Below are 16,836 nucleotides of genomic sequence, written 5' to 3'. Positions count from 1 at the left end.
GATGGTATCTCCAGGTTGCCCAAATTAAATGATCTAAAAACTTCTTCAAAACTTCATTGAAAGAAACTCAGTGTTTGCTATGTTTTGGGTGGGTTGTGAATCAGGTTAATTTATTTGACATACATGCAGCAGTGGACTGTTTATTTAACAAGTTTTCATCGGGCATCATGGAGGAAAACCAGGGAGCTACTCTCTATCTCTGTCAGTGACGTTAACCCTCTCTCCTCTCTGATGTGTCTAACATCAAACAGTATGCTGCCACATACACACACACACACACACACACACACATGCACTCACACAGAGAAATTGCAACTGAGGTACAACAGCTGGTAACTGGCACAGAACAGAACTAAGCTGTCACATCTACACTGCGGAGCTGACACACACACACACACACACACACACACACACACACACACACACACACACACAAGGACATGCATACACTAGCAAGTAATGCACTAATTCTCACATGCACACACACACATCACTACAAGAAATCCAGTCTCAATCCGTGAGATGTGGAAAAGCCAGCTGATATTTTTCATGTGTGTTCCCTTCAGTTCTGCTGGACTTCTTTTGGATTATTATCTGTGACAGATGAAGCAACAACTTCCTGAATCCCTCAGGCCTTGAACTTCCTTTAAATGAGAAAGAACGTCCAGTCCTTGGACATTTGGCCTTGGATGTTTGGCTTCTACAGTAAAAAGAACTCGTTATTTATGAAAGCACGGCACCTAAATACTTAAATGGTTCTTCATTATCATTAGTTTGTATTTCAGCACATACTATGTTTTTTAATTTAATTAACTACTGCATACATGCTGTTACTTCTTTCTGAAAATATATTCATTAGATATAATTATTCGGCACAGTGGTGAAGTGGTTAGCATTGTCGCCTCACAGCGAAAAGGTTCTGGGTTGGAATCCAGGCCTGGGCCTTTCTGTGCGGAGTTTGCATGTTCTCCCTGTGCCTGTGTAGGTTCTCTCTGGGTTCTCTGACTTCCTCTCACCATCCAAAAACATGCAACTCAGGTTAATTGGTGGTTCTAGAAGTTGCCCTTAGGTGTTAATGAGAGCGTGAACGGTCTTTGTTTCTGTCTGTGGACAGTCTGTGGATAAGTGTTGGCCCTGTGATAGACTGGCAACCTGTCCAGGGTGTACCCTGCCTTTGCCCAAAGTGAGCTGTGGTAGACTCCAGCCCCCCCTGTGACCCTGTTCAGGATAAAGTGGGTATAGATAATGGATGGATGGATAATTATTCATTATAGCTGATAACCTAATTTCAATTTACCTAAATAATGTATTATATGTATCCCCCTATAACCTACATAATCTCAACTGTATATGTTTATTTCAGGGCATATTGTTTAAATTATTTTTTTCTTCAATGGAAAAATTAGTAAAGCGAAGAAAAAGGGAAAGAAAAGATATGTTACTGCCGACCCCAGTCAGCATGCACACGAAGGGAAATGTGAATCAGTTAAAACATGTTCATTTCAACATTGGAGTATTAAAATGCTGAAGTCAATGCAAATCAGAGAAAAATTAGGTTTGATATCATCAACCCAAACCCAAAAATGAGATTCAACAATGAATTTATGAATTGTTTAATGCTACTTACATGTTAGCAAATGCTAATGCTAACATGTAAGTAGCATACCTCAATGGCTTTCTAAGTCATGGAAGTATTCAAGTATGAAAACAGAAAAATCCTAATTGGAGAGGTGGCGCAAAAGTAACCCGAAACAAACTCGTATGTATTTTTAGATCAATGACTTATTACTACTGTAACGAGTGTTCATGTCAACACTGAAGTCATAACGAAGACAGAAAGTTTTTCCCTGAAAACTCTTAGATATCTGACTTGGCGCGAAACAATAATGAACAACATGAAAAAGCAAACAAACAAAGGCATCAAGTTAGGTAAAGTCTGTCAAGAATAAGTAAATGCTAAATTAACAGATATAGTTAATATATAGTTATAGACACTGAACATACACAGTATTTTTTTTTTTTAACCCTTTCAGGACGTACTTTAAATTATACAGCCATCTTATGTAGTCTTTCCCCTGTTTTCGCCCACTGTAGAATATTTCACGTTTTTAACATCAGGCCCCAATTTTTTTCTTGATGGACTAAATGTGTAAATCCCCAGTAAGACCCATATTTAAAGATTTAAATTTAGTGTTTCAGATAAAAATCGGATCGTGGAAATTAATTATAGACTTTGTATGTATGAAGGAACTACCATTCACCTCAAGGCAGCCACAGTTTTCCTGAAGATGTGTCTAGTAGACTTTAGAGGAAGTGCAGTGACACACTTTAACGGGGGTGTTTGATTTTCTTGGATTTCCTTCTACATCTTAACAGGTGAAGATGTGTTTGATAGTGCTACTTTGAAATGAGAGCGTTCACTCTCAAAGCTTTGTTGCTTGGCTCATGTCTGTATTTGCTCCTGGTTATAATGACCAAAATGTCTCCTGAACTACAAAGTGAAGGCAGCTGGGGGACTGAGGCATGATGGGAGTGATCAGTTCAAGATGACACCACGGGGAAGACTATTTTTCACTCTCTTTTCATCTCTAAATATAAATCTTTTCCTCCATTTATCATTCATTCACTTCCTGTCTCCTCCTCTCACTTGCTCCACGAGTCCCTTCTTTCATTCTTCTTCTCTACTTTTATATTTCCCCTCTGTCCTTGCGTCCTTCTGTCCTTGCTTACTTTATTCCATTCTTTTCTTTCTTCTCAGTGTCTCTGAATCAGTCTCCACTCTTCCTCCTTCCTTTATTCCCTCCTTCTTTCCCATTTTCCCTTTCCTTCTCAAAGTTTCAAAGTTTTTCTTTGACTGTCTCCCACTTTCATTCTCTCCCTTCTCCTCTTTCTTTGTGCCCATTTTCTTCCTTCCATCCCTACTTGCTTCTCATTGACTTGTAGCCTTTCTTCTTTTCTTATTATCTTCCTTCTGTCATTTCTCTTTCTCCCTCATGACTTCCTTCTATCTGTAGTTGTCTCCTCTTTTTGACTTCCAGCTTTTCCTCTCCTGCCAAATGCTTCCTTACCTATCTCCTTCCCGATCTGCTTTTTTCTACCGCTTTCTTCATCTTCTCTCCTCCCTTCTTTTAACCTCCTTTGATCCACACTTACTTGTCTCCCTTCCATCATTCCTGTCTCTCTACTTTCTAAATCTGAGCTACTCTCTTTCCTCCCCGCTCCGTACTTCATCCTTAACCCACCACCCCCTCCTTCTAATTGCATTCAGGAAGCTGCCAGATATTGTGAGGTGTAATGTGCTGTCTGATTCCTCTCTAAGTGTTCTTAAATGATCGCTATTTATTTGTCAAGCCAAGCGTTGAACGCTAATTAAGGAGAAATGCTTTGAACTGCTTTGCGTGTGTGTGATTGGTGTGTTTGAGTGAAGTGTCTTTTGGGGTGTGTGTGTGTGTGTTGGTGTGCGGAGCGGTTAGAAGATGAAGAAAGTTGTCATTTATGAGTGGATCCCTGGCTGCTTCCAGTGCTACTGCAGATGTGTGTGTGTGTGTGTGTGTGTGTGTGTGTGTGTGTGTGTGTGTGTGTGTGTGTGTGTGTGTGTGTGTGTGTGTGTGTGTGGTGTGTGTGCTTCCTGTGATCGGTCCCTGAGGTTTTTCTGGCTCTAACATTATTCTAAACGCACATATACATAGAGCAGCAGGTGTTTCTGAGACTGTGCTGATGTGATTTGCCATTTCTTTGTCGGTTTGTGTTATAATGGGGGTTCAATAACATAAGCTCAGTTTTTAACTTGGATGGAGGTGGCTGTGGTAACTTCCTATCTTTTGAAGATGATGTTATGCTGATCACTCCAGAAGGAATTGTACCTCCAACCCCAGCAGAGCTAGTGTCTTGGTAAACAGAACTGAACTAGCCATTTTAACAATGATACATCTTAAACTATTCATTTTTGTGGTATTTAAATCAAGGAATAAGATGCTCCAAACAGTTTGAGCTGCCATACCATATAGGACAGCTTTAATAGAATTGGAGGGCTACTTCAGGTGCCCCTTATTTAATCCAGGAATCGCATTTGGAGCAGTTCTACAGCTTAGATCAGCATGGAACACTCCTGGTCTGATCATCAGTCAGTCAAAAGTAATTGCTTTTTCTCATAAAATTTCCATGAGCACTTTTACTGCTTTGGTTCATTTTGGCAAGAAACATTCAATCTCCAAGTTGAAAAGTCACATGAGCCGCTTCAATCAGTTGACTTTTATATTCTGGAAACCGGCAGTTTTCTGAGTGCAATGGGCTTCTATTGCATTACAATTTGTAAATTGTACACAGCATAAATTGTGGCTTGTCACAGTAGGATAGATCAAGTGTATTAGTGATGGCTGCATTACACTGAGAGGAGGTCCTGCCTCTGTGCATTCTGGTTCAGCGTCAGGACTGAATGGAACTTAAGGGAACTGAGGAACTCTGGATGGCTCCTTTCACTTGTCCACAAGGCCAAAATGACTAAACATGACTGCTCTGAACAAACAATGCCGAAATATTTCAAACTGGTGGCCATAACATATCCTCATACCATTACATTTGTGTTCAGTAACATTAAGGACATTTTTTTAAGACAAAATGTTGATGTGGGAATACAGAGTGTGGAGAAACACTCCATGAACCAGAAGCCACTTTACTTCGCAACTCTTTGAACAGAGATGTAAAGCTGAAGGATACACTAGCACTCCCTCTCAGCTGTCAGCCTGAGGCTATCAGCCGCTGACATAAAGAACAAAAATAGCATTAATACATTTATCCTTTTTTTTTTCCACACAGATGGTATGAAACAATCCGTCACACAACAGAAATGGACTCTTTGAAGAAGCTTACTGATAAAGTTGTGTTTTAGGCTCAACAAGAAGAAGAAAACTCTTTGTAAATATTTCTCTCTGCCAATCAAAAATGAATTTATTTCTCTCTTTTAACAATGGAGACATTTCAATTAACTGCACCATCAGTCCACACAATCCAGACCTTGAGAGGAACACAAATACTTTAGGGATGGTGGTAATTTGATTAACTCCCTGCTGTAAAAGCAACACTGCATGCACCACTAAAAATCAATAGAAGATTAAATGATAGGGACTTTAATCTTCAGGTCCCATCCTGAGGGGCCCACAGTTCACTTCAAGCTTTACAGACCAGTTTAACACCAACTCCAGCAGATTAACTGCTCACCCTGCTGCAGCAATGTAAAAACGTGATATCACTATTGAGTGTGGTTACAGTTACAGAACATGCTAGTTTAACAACACTGTGCTTCTATATTCTTAGTAAAAAAGATTGTCCCATTGTCCCATAGTACTGTTCTGCAACCTAGCAGACACAAACAGTGCTCAAAATGAAAGATGAAATCAAGACATGAAGGGCCAGTTAGTATCATGTCAAAGTCGCACCATCTATGTCAAGTCCTTCCTATAGTTTGTCTTTTGCCACACCCACTTTGATCTTTGTCAACTATAACATGGCTTAATTGTTTATTTCACTGGATCTCTAATAGCTTCTGCCATCGCAGTCGCTAATTCCACAGAAATCCACGTGCAAAAAAATGTCCAAACTAAATATTTAGTTAAATAACACCAAATCAATCGCAGCAAAAAACAATCAAAGATACCAATAAATGGTTCATACATATTTTGTGTTGCATTTACCAATTTGAACAATTTATTCTGTTTTTTTCTAATTAAAACAGCCTCGTCGTCAGTGTGATGAATATAAGTGCTTAAAGTCCACACACAATAAATAACCAATTCCCATAATGAAGCCATATTAAGTCATGTGTCAAGAAAAAAAAAAAGAAATTCTCTGTTTTCAGCTTCTGCAGTGTGAGGATATCCTGCTTTTATATCACATTCTGTGATGGAAACTGTTTCTTCCACTATCTAATAGAGCAAACGATAAAGTGATAGTGGCTATCGCACTGGATGTGTCCGTACAGCGTTGTGTCTCTACAAGTCCAGTTTTATTCCAGTCGTCTCTGCTGGTTTTACTGTCAGTGGTAGCAGCCTCAGGGCCTCACTCCCACAGGAGTGTGTGTGTGTGTGTGTGTGTGTGTGTGTGTGTGTGTGTGTGTGTGTGTGTGTGTGTGTGTGTGTGTGTGTGTGTGTGTGTGTGTGTGTGTGTGTGTGTGTCAGCTGGAACAAAGCTGGCGTACAGGTGTGCCGCTGCCTCGCCAGCACTTCCTGGTAATTAATGACTTCTTCCTGCCTCTCTCTCCCTCGCTCTGTCTTTCATCATCGTGATGGTGGAAATTGATGACATGTGAGCATTTGCTTCTTCAGTCACACGAGGACAGAGGGAGGAGTGGGAGAAAAAGAGATTGAGGAGAGAGAAAGGGGGAGAGAGATAGCGGGAACACTTATATTGTATTTATAGGAATTGTTGGTTTTGTTCATCCATCATGACAGCTACTTCTTTCTATTCTTTTCATGTCTGCCTCCATCCTGCATGTTCTTCTGTCTCTTCTTTTTTCCATTTCTCTTCCTTTGAGTTTCTTTTCTCTCTCCTGTTCTTCTTCCGCATTTTAGTCTGGTTTCTCTTTCCGTCTCTGTACCAGCCTCTCTCCTTCTCTTTCTATGTGTCTATGCATCTCGCTCTCTCCCTGGTAATCTATCTTAGTTAATATCGTCTCTACGAGCAGCTGGGTACTGGAGCCCAGTCAGCTCTGTGAGAAACAGACCTCTATTTGTGTGTGTGTGTGTGAGAGAGCGAGACACACACACACACACACACACTGACACACCGCATCGAGAAAGATAATGACAGAGAGAAAACACAATAATGTAGAAAGTAAAACAGAAGCCAAAGACAGAGCGAGGAGGAGTAAACCTGATTATTATCACAAGAGTGTTCGGCTGGAATGATAATACTATAACGATGCACATATAAATCTCTGTGGTTCTACTGGGAGCAGGGAGTTATGGGAAAGCGTAGGCCGCAGATGAGCCGACGCAAGCGCCTCCCAAATGTCAGCAGCATTGTGGCCACTCACTCCCAAAGCTGATTGGTCGGCCAAATTGTCTGTTTGCTGTTTAATTTCATGACTTTTTGTCGTAGAAAGAGTGATGAAAAGAGGACTTAGAGTTGTTAGACACACCTAGCAGCATTGATCACATGGAGATATCAGTGTCAGTGGGTAGGTACATCACTTTGGTCCAGACTGAAATAGAGCTTTTTCACAGCAGATATTTTATCACAGTAGGAAAATCACAGGTGTATTGATGATTGCTACATTCTACTTTGGGAAGCACCTGCTTTTGCCCATGTTAGGTCACTGTCATGGCTTCCTAGACCTGACTGACAGATGGGGATTCTCCACAGTTTTGAAGGCCAAGTTTGGTTTACAAGCAAATTCCCAACGCACTTCCCATAATTAGGAAATATTAGCATCCTTACACTAAATTAAAACTGTTTACCACCTACAGGAAACATCAACATGTTAGCATTGTCATTAGTTTAGCTCAAAGGGCTACTTTGTCAGACCTCGATGCTAAAAATAACTGAAGTTGTTTTTTTTGGCAGAAGAGCAGAGATGATGGCGTGTATCGTCTTTTTAACCATGGCTGTTTTGGCACATTGTTCTTCTACATTTTGGATTGAGTCTGATTACTTGAATATATTCAGAGTTTCCTCATAATTCCTTAAGACCAGTCTTAAGACAGTTATTTTGTCTCCGAAAAATAAGTATTGCATGTCGAGTTTGACTCAGATTAGGTCTGTTGTGGACGAGTAAAAGACAGGAAAGAGCATTGTTTTTCATATTTATCTTAATTTGAAGCACAAATTTTACACAGTGTCCAAACTAAAAAAGTAACCCAGTAACTTTACTCAAAAATATGTCCACATGTTTGCCAATTTTCTTTTCAGACAGGTGTTGATAGGCTACAAATGATAGTTAATTAAAAAAAAATTAACACTGAAGGTCAAATTTATGTCTTGTTCAGTACCACCCAGAACATTTTCAAATTGTGATTTTCAGGCTCAAGAAAATTTTGATCAAATCCTGAAAATAACCTTAACGTGTTGCAAAATGTGGGATGTAATTTAAAAGATGTAGGTGTTTGTCAGATAGAGAAAAAAAATATATTGATTGAATTCCATTCAATGTTTTGTGGAGCTTCACCCATATTCGGGGTCAAAGGTCAAACTATCTTTTCATTTTCCAGTGCGTCACATAAGTCAGTCAACTCTAGATTGCTGGACTCTGCATTGGTATCCACTGTGACTAAATTCACCGAAGAAAGTAGTGTCTATCGTATATTAGGAGACAGTGAGACAAACAGGTAAAGAGACAGTGAGACAGACAGACGAGCATGTTCTCTCTGGTCCAGCTTGTCGAGTTGCCGTGGCTACCAGCTGGCCCAGCTCGATGCTCGAGTATGGGGAAAAAAAAGCAAAAGAAAAGAAGAGAAAAGAAAAAAAAGCAACCACAATCAATAAGACCCTTTTTGTTTTAGTGGGAACCTCCTTTTACCCCCCGACGACATACACACACAAAGAAACACACATGGACAGAGGGACAGGATGACTGAAACGGTGTGTGACTGTGTGCCTTTGTGTCTGACTCCCTCTCCCTCTCTGTGTGTGACTGACTTTATTTAAGACAAGGGTCCTTTTGTTTTAAGCTGGAGAATGGCTCTGAGACCGAGGCTGGCCCTGTAATTGGCCTACTTAGGCCCTGTTTAGCATGATAAAAGCCTTCCTTGGCCCAGCAGTGCCAAGCTAACTCTTGTTTTCAGCCACAGAGAGGACAGACTTGCTGATCAGAATTCAGATTAGGCCGAACCCCCCACTCCCATCACCACCACCTCTAAACACACTCCTCCACCCTCTGCTTTAAATACACTGCACACTAATTACTTAACGAGAAAGCTGGGGGAAAAAAATCTACACTTTAACGGAGTGGCGGTGGACTCTATTTAAAGGGGGAGGGGGTGGGGTTCGCAGGTTCTCTTTCACCTCTTTCCTCCTCGCTAACTTTTTGTGCCACTTTAAAAAGAAAAATGACCCTCTCCTCCATCCTCCTCTCTGTCTTTTATTCTTGAGTTCTCCTCTCTGCGAATCAGCCCAGACGCCACTTGTTGCTGGCGAAATCATTGAACTTAATTAGCGGGACAATGTGTGAGCCGTTTGCTAAGTTTTAGCCGTAAACAGAGTCGAGGGAAAACGGCTGCAGAGAGAAGAAGTTAGACTCTGAGCTGTGAGGTGAACGTCTCCACGCTAAGCAGCATGAGGTCGCTCTCATGGAGGTAAATACCATCACAACCATGGTTTCATTTGTCAGTATGAGCTTAGGTTAAGGTGTCTGAGGCAGGCTGTGTTTGTGAAGTTTAGGGGGCTTGAAAAGCAAATACAGGTGACAGTTCTTTATGTATTTATTTGTCTTTCTGATGTTGAACTTTTAATGTTAGGTTTGGGCTGAATAGGTAAATAGCTAATGGGACATTGTACGGAGAATGAGTAAAAGCATAACTTATCTATGTCGAGACCAAATTTATTTTTCAGTAATTGTCATTTTCTATAATGTATATTTTGACGCATTAAAAATGGATTTTTCCATTTTATTTTAATATTGGCAGATATGACCTTCCATACATATCTATAAGATCAATCTATATGATGGCAGAATTGCTCAAGTGAGGGGACATTATGACACAATATGAATCTGTAGTTTTATTAACTTAAAAGACAGATTTTAGGTGACGTGGGGAATTTTTCACTTTTTTATTGTTTTGCACGATTTCATACATAATGGAGCATATAGTATGTGTGTCCTAGAGGAGGTGCTAGGTTTGTGTTTGCTTTTGAAATAAGTAGCGATAAATAAAGTCAAATAACAGTTCTTATGCTATTTTTTACTTGGCATGACACAACCTTTATTCTTAAAATTTCAACAACAGTAAATTTCATAAACTATCTTCAAGATCACAGGTGTCATTTACAATTTGTTTCCAATATTCCGAAATTGTTCTGAATACTTAAACTGTCTGAAATATATAACATTTAAGCTTCAAAACCTTAAGATCCCGGTTCCTCTTCTGACCCAGTGATATTTTTTAAATGTTGCTAAGCATGGCACATTCATTGGAGAGGCCACCTTTGACGAAAATGGATGTATCATGTGTTTTGTGCTTCATTTCCGTTTAATTACATTTTGTAGAATTGCAGTAGAGTTTTAGAACAGGTCCAGGAACATTTGCGTCACTGCCTCTTAATTTTGCCCTCGACATTTTCCCTTCCATTCAGATATCTACTGTACATCATTCTCACATCAACATGCTGATGTTCTTCAACACTAATGACAAATTTCCCGCTTCCATTAAACATCCCCGGTGTGTTCAAAATTCAGACAATTCTTCAGGAAAATTCCAATATTTTCTGTTTTCAACATCCTTAATTATCTTCAGAAAGCAAAAATTGCAATTCAACTTTTTTTTAACTATTAACCATTTAACTCTGTAACTTGCCTCAGGATTATCTTCAACATGCCGAGTACTTTGAATATTTCAGATAATCCTAAATATTTAAATGTAACACAAAGTCGTGTTATCCATGTTTTTTAGTCATCTGATCGCAGACATTTTGTGATCCTGGACGTTACTGACTTTTTACCTGTTAAACATACGGATAAAGACACCAAATCTCGACTAGTAATTGATTTTGTTTTGCTGCGGTGGTGAGATTATCAGGTCCCCACAGTCACCATGTGGATATCTTCACTATCCTTCGGTAGAAACAAACTCATGATCTTAATCTTACATCTGACAAATTTTTGAGTCTCTGGATATCTTTTGTAAGAGTGTTTATGCTCTTATTAAAGTTAACTAGTTAATTAGATAAATAAATAGAAATACAAGTCCAAATAAGCAGGACATCAACACGCTGTCGGATCATCTAACCGTTACTCTTATCTCCAACATTTGGACTTTTTCAGATTATTTTTAAATGATGTCAAGTAAATACTTACTAAAAACCCAGTGTATATTATTTGCAGCCAAAATAGTCCCCAACAAATTTACGTATTTTTTTAGTAACGTTTGTTAGCGGCTTTAGCAAATTACTTAAGCTTTAAGAAAAAAACACAAACAGTATTTGTTTTCTGTTTGTTAAAGATTGATGCTTTATCTCTCGAACTTTTTCAGTTCCTTTTTTTTGTTATTCTATTTTACTGTTTAGAGTGAAATATTTATGATTGACTTTATCTCTGAGTCAGTCTTTCATAACCGTCATTTTTCTCTATCTCTGTGAAGAATGGTGGGTCCACAAGATCACATGATTCTGCTTGATCATCAGTTAGATTAACGCTCTCCTCTCTCTCTTTTCCTGTCCCCGTCTTTCTCGTTGTCTATCGACCAGTCGATACTGGGGGGCGAATTGGGTTTGGGGAGTCCCGGCGCGGCGTCGCCCACCAAGCCGGCCGGTCAGTACTATCAGCACTACGGCTCCAATCCACGGAAGAGAGCGCTGCATATGGACGCCATGGGTGAGAAGCCGCCAACACATACACATTATACATTACATTTGCTATTGACATTCACATTAGCAGCTATGTTGAACTGCTGTCTCTATCTCAAAGTCTCAGTGAAGGGATGTTTTTAGTTTTTTTCTTAGAGCATGAAGAGAGAAATAATCAGACATATAATAAACCCACAATAAAAAAAGTTATTATAAAAACAATATACAATCAGTTGCCAGGTAAACTTATTATATTGCAACACAATAGTCCTGCAATAAAACACCTATCAGTGTATTATGATAATTCCTATAAGTACAGCTTTTAAAATTACAACAATAAATGGAAACCTTCATGACAGCTGTTGTAATAGATTATGTTACGCTTACCTCGGTGGATTTATCTAAATACAATTAATTTAAAAAATCTCCATCAAACCTGTCGACGTGGGACCGCAAGTCTGTTTGCTGTCACTTTAACCTATAGATTGGTTAGTTTCACCCACCATTCAACTACTAACACAACCTGAGCCATCAGTGTTGTTTCTATGGTTACTTACAGTATAACATCCAGTCCCTTTCACACTGAAAAGGAGTAAAAGCTGGAAGCATTTTGGTCGTTAGTCTATGGAGAGTCTTTCATTGGGATTGTGACCCAGAAGAGTTGTTGTGGTATTGCTTTCTTAAAAATGGTTCAATCAGTTTGGATGATGAAGCTTTCAGCTTTCAAATGATGTATAGTTTGTCAAATTTGATATCAAACGGGTTGAAGCCATTTAAAGTACAGCAGCAGAATTTTCTCTCGGCCTGCATTAAGGCCGGTGAATGCTGGTAAAACGCAAAAACATTGCTTCTTGGGGGTTTTGAGGTCCTCCGAAAAATGAGTGGCCAAAAACACATAAGACTGAAAACAGCAACAATAAAGCAGAATGTCAATATCTGTATGCCTTCATTTGCATTCCTAAATCCTAACAGATTACCTTTGCGGTGTGCTGTGTGAAACATTTGAACCTGGACTGATCCCAGCTCACAGCCACTATTTTATACAACATTGTTGAAGGCCGACTTCTGTGTGACCGTCCTGTCTCTCCGTGTCTTTTCAAAGAAGTGTTTAAGAAAAGAAAATGCAGGGCAGTCTTTTAAAAAGCAGGACAATAGTGACCGCAGTGTAGCCTTGGTGTTAGCCTCAAGAGGACACAAACACACACACACAACAACTCTGGGCCAATTTCCAAAAAAAGACGCTCTTTTCATTTTTCCATCAAAGTCTCACCTTCCAAGTTAATAGACTGCTCCTGCGCGCCCCTTGAGAGGAACCCTGAAAAATAATATAAACATGTCAAAAGCCTCCCTTCATTTTATCAAACCAAAAAGGAAAAAAGAAATTGGACCCTGTCCTTTTTTGTAGCCTGTCTTTTCATTTTCTGCATCGTATTGTGTTGTGCTTGTTTGCAATGAAAGCTTTCTTTGTAAATATATCGACGGCGGTGGGAAAAGTGGCCTCGCTCTTTCCTCTCCGGCTGATCGATTAAACTCAAACAAACCTAACAAGAACTCTTTTTTTAAAAAGACAAATAAAAGCTTCTTGGCCTGGTAAACCCTCGTGTAATGTTTTATTGTTTTTTCTCTTTCAGACATTCATACAAAAAAAGTACGAAAGGTCCCTCCTGGCTTGCCGTCCTCAGTAAGTGATAACATGCCTTTTTTTTTTGTTAGTTTTATCATTATTGCTGAGGTATTATCGATGCTACGAGTGTGTGAGTGTGAAGAAAAGGCTGCTGATGCTCCTTGGAAACATCGAGCTGGTTTTGTGGCAAGAAAAGAAAAGGCAGTAGAAAAAGCATCGCCTGCCTTTGTGAATTTGTAGAGATGAAAATGATGATGCCGTTGGAGCCGAGCTGGACACAAACAGCTGTTGGCTGTTATGGAGTGAATTGGCTGGAAGAGTTTCATGGCAGAAAATGTAAAGAGTTGTAGTAATTATTTATTCAATGCCTGTTTTTTGTGAATGTAAATTAAAGTCTGAAAATCATTTGTTATATAACCAAACACATAATAATAGTATAAGTAAGCAGTCTTGGAGGTAGTTTTCCTTTTATCAGTGATTTGCTCCAATCTATCAGTGGTATTTGGGACTGAAACGTGCAGTCGGTCTCCACAGCTGCTGGATGGAATTGGTTTTAGCAGGTTTGAAAGGACAGAAAACTGATGTCTTAGAAAAAGGAAAAACAGTGCGCTGCCTGGTTTTGTGAATTTGTGGAGATGAAGGTGATAATGCTGTTGAAGCTGAGCTGGACACAAACAGCTGTTGGCTTTTTGTCATATGTCCCTGTTTGTTTATAAATCAAAAAAGGCAGAGTTTAATTCCAAAAATAAATCTAACAAAGAATCTGCTCTAAATCTTGAAATTAAAAACTAAAGGATTAATGAAACCTGAATGCAGTTTTTGGCAAAAATACATTTGTTGTTTTTGAGACAAGGATGCCCACATTGCAGACAATGTGGTGATTTCCCCAAATCTTTGCATTTTGTTAATACTTAGTTGGAATTTTGGAATGAAAAACTCAGTTGATATGATCAGCTGCTGGTTAGAGGATTAAAATCAGTAGAGTTGAAAGAGGAAGAGGAACCAGTAACAGTCATCCTTTAACAAAATGGATTCCCAACAGTTCTGATAATCACTCAATCAATGAAGTAATTTACCAAATAGTTCTGAAGTTTTTCCAGTTTTTTTTGTTTCATATGATTGTAAACTGAATCTCTTTCTAGTGTTGGACTGCTGCAGATACTTACGAGCCTGAATGATGTTGTCCTAAATACTATTTCTGTTTCTTTTGGCTGTAACCGCAGACTACCGTGAAATGTATTTCACGGCAGTCTGATGATTTGCTGTTACATTGTTTCGTAAATTGTGCAAGTTGAAGATGTGGCCTGTTTTTGTTTAATCTTTTTTTTTTTTTTGTCATTTTATAGAAGTATTGCAGCTCTAGCGCTTATTAGATTTATTTCTAATTTTGACTGAGAGGTGTTGCACATGTGAAGAGTTTTTCCGAATGCTGACCTCATTAATGGCCAGTTAACGATGGCTGAATGTACGGCATGTCAGATGCCTCTTTGGCTCGGCGGGAGTCCGCCTTTCTGTGGCCTTGGCCGGCTTTGTCCCCGCATCCTGCCCTCTTTCCTCTGCCTCTCTGTGTCTACAACAGCCTGCAGCAGCCGGGGGAGGGAAGTGGAATCCAGGAGAGTATAGGAAATGTGTTAAAAATAGGAAAAGCAGGGAGTAAAGAGCATGCAGTCTGTTTGGCAGGTTGTTGCTGATGATCATTTTTAGTGTGTGAAGTGGAAGGATTGGACTGGATGTCCAATAATCAGTGCCATTGCTTTATTTTGATATGAATTTACCATCAAACTATACAATTCAAAGCTGGACATTTTCAATATTCTGGCAGTTGTATATTCATTCAATGTACCAAAAAACTAAAACGTTTTCTTGGTGCCACAGGAGAATTTAGTGACAGTAGGAGGCATTGTTTTATCTATGATGGAACTAAAGACACCAAACGTTGCAGCTGTGAAACCCTCAAACCGCTTGATCTGCTTTAGCTTTGCCCTTTTTTCTTTGGGCTTGTCTCCCTAAAAGTTGTTGCCAAGATGGTGTTCACTGAAAAGGTTTTATTTGCATGGTTAGAACACAAAACACTATAATGGATTTTTCCACATATGTTGATAGTGGTTTGAAGTCTGCAGTAATTTTTCAGTAGGAAACAAAGACTATAATTGTTACCTGATCTTAAGGAAGTTGTTCAGATGTTGTAGTAAAACCAGTGGGAGTAACACATTACAAAGTAAGTAACATGTGACTGTAATTCCGATACTTTTGGCAATAACTAGTAATGCAACAAATATTTGTTTCGACCATAATGACAATCACTGAAATCTAAGTGGGTTCTTAAGTTGTTACTTTAGTCTTGCGTATAAGTAATGGCCAGTTGCAGGCAGGCAGTTAACTCCTCTGATTTTCTGGCTACCCCCATCCAAAGGATGGAGGAGAGTTGGCTTTTGAAGGTGTACGGAGAGCGACCAGGGCAAAACCGCTGCATTGCGCCGTGCAGAAGTTAAGGTTCGGAGTGACGAGGCAGGACCCAGACGGGGATCCACCTCCAGCCTCTGTGCATACCCCAACATAAAGTTTGGTATCCAACCTTGGAGTCCGCCTCCAGGAGTGCGTCATTTAGCTGGAGGTTGGGGACACTGGGTCATCTGGTCAGAAGTAAGGCCCTGACTGCAGAGGTCTAAGGCAAACGCCAGTCCAACCCCCAGGCTCAGCCTCCACCATGGGTTTATCTGTGGACGAGAATGGAGATCTGGATCTGGATCTGAAGGCTGAAGATTAGAATCTGCACATATCACACAAATGCAATTTTATCTGCTGACTATCGGCACTAACTGACCCAGACTGGACTAGACATGTTGCCCAATCAGTCAGTATGCCTTAATCCGATTTCTGATCGGCTCAGCAGTTATTAGGAGTGTCCCCACCTTTACTCACATTATGTCCCTCACAGGGCATATTTGCTGCTGCAAATAAGTAGCATAAATGTAATGTGTAGATGACAGGGTTGGTTTGTTGGGATCTTTTTGAAACTTTCCCTGCAAGCGAGTACTGACCCTGTATTGTCAAATTGGTGAAATATTTTCCTAATTTGCTTTTGTTTTGTCCATTTTCATACGTTTTGGTCTCACTGCCAGAGTTTAAAATACCAGTACAATTTTGGTAAAGGGTACATTTCAGATTTTCAATTTTGACGAAAGACAAAGGCCTCTTAAAGGACTCTTTTAGTTTTTAGCCATTTTATTAATGGTTCTCAGGCCTCTGATGAAACTGCTTATTTTTATTAAATGCAATTGAATTGTCATTGCTAGCTACCTTCCAGTTTAAGTGGAATTGGTTCATTAGTAGTCGGACTCAACGGAGCTGACATCGGTGGGCTATTTCAGTCTCCATTTCCCTTCACTTCTGTTATCTTCGTGTTGCCATTTTTGAAATCAACAAAAACCTCCAAGCAGCAACCTACATTGTGAAAATGGCAAGTTTTGATGAGATTTGGATGATGCAATAAGGCAGGCCTTCTTGGTTCTTTTCAATCCTTTGTGAGGATTGAGCCATTGGAATGACAGGGCTCACCTCCCAACGTGCAAATGTTCACCAAAACAAGTTTCTCCCTCAGCAAAACTTTACAAGGCCACCACTGTTGCATCCTGGACTTGGTGTTGCCTGAAATGATTGTGATTGGTTCAAGGAAATACATTCAGGATGTTTTTGTTTTTTTTTCTCCAGTGCTGACA

At 39.6% G+C, this 16,836-nt stretch overlaps 1 protein-coding gene across 6 annotated transcripts in view; it reads left to right on the top strand.

Moving 5' to 3' along the window:
* tcf4 (transcription factor 4) overlaps positions 1-16,836 on the top strand; it is a 238,810-nt gene that overhangs the window by 122,837 nt on the left and 99,137 nt on the right. For 5 of the 6 annotated variants that reach the window (XM_069160760.1, XM_069160767.1, XM_069160785.1 and 2 more), the window contains 2 exons: positions 11,395-11,521; positions 13,125-13,174. In XM_069160760.1, coding sequence (XP_069016861.1) covers positions 11,395-11,521; positions 13,125-13,174 — 177 coding nt within the window. Of the gene's footprint in view, positions 1-9,180; positions 9,288-11,394; positions 11,522-13,124; positions 13,175-16,836 lie in introns of those variants that run through there. The other variant, XM_069160795.1, reaches the window with a different exon arrangement.

Source organism: Embiotoca jacksoni, unplaced genomic scaffold (genome assembly GCF_022577435.1).
Source record: "Embiotoca jacksoni isolate LCO1_2020_lvr unplaced genomic scaffold, fEmbJac1.0.p SCAF_10, whole genome shotgun sequence".
NCBI lineage: Eukaryota > Metazoa > Chordata > Actinopteri > Embiotocidae > Embiotoca > Embiotoca jacksoni.
The sequence above is the reverse complement of the archived record's forward strand: the minus strand, read 5'-3'. Positions and strand labels throughout refer to the sequence as shown.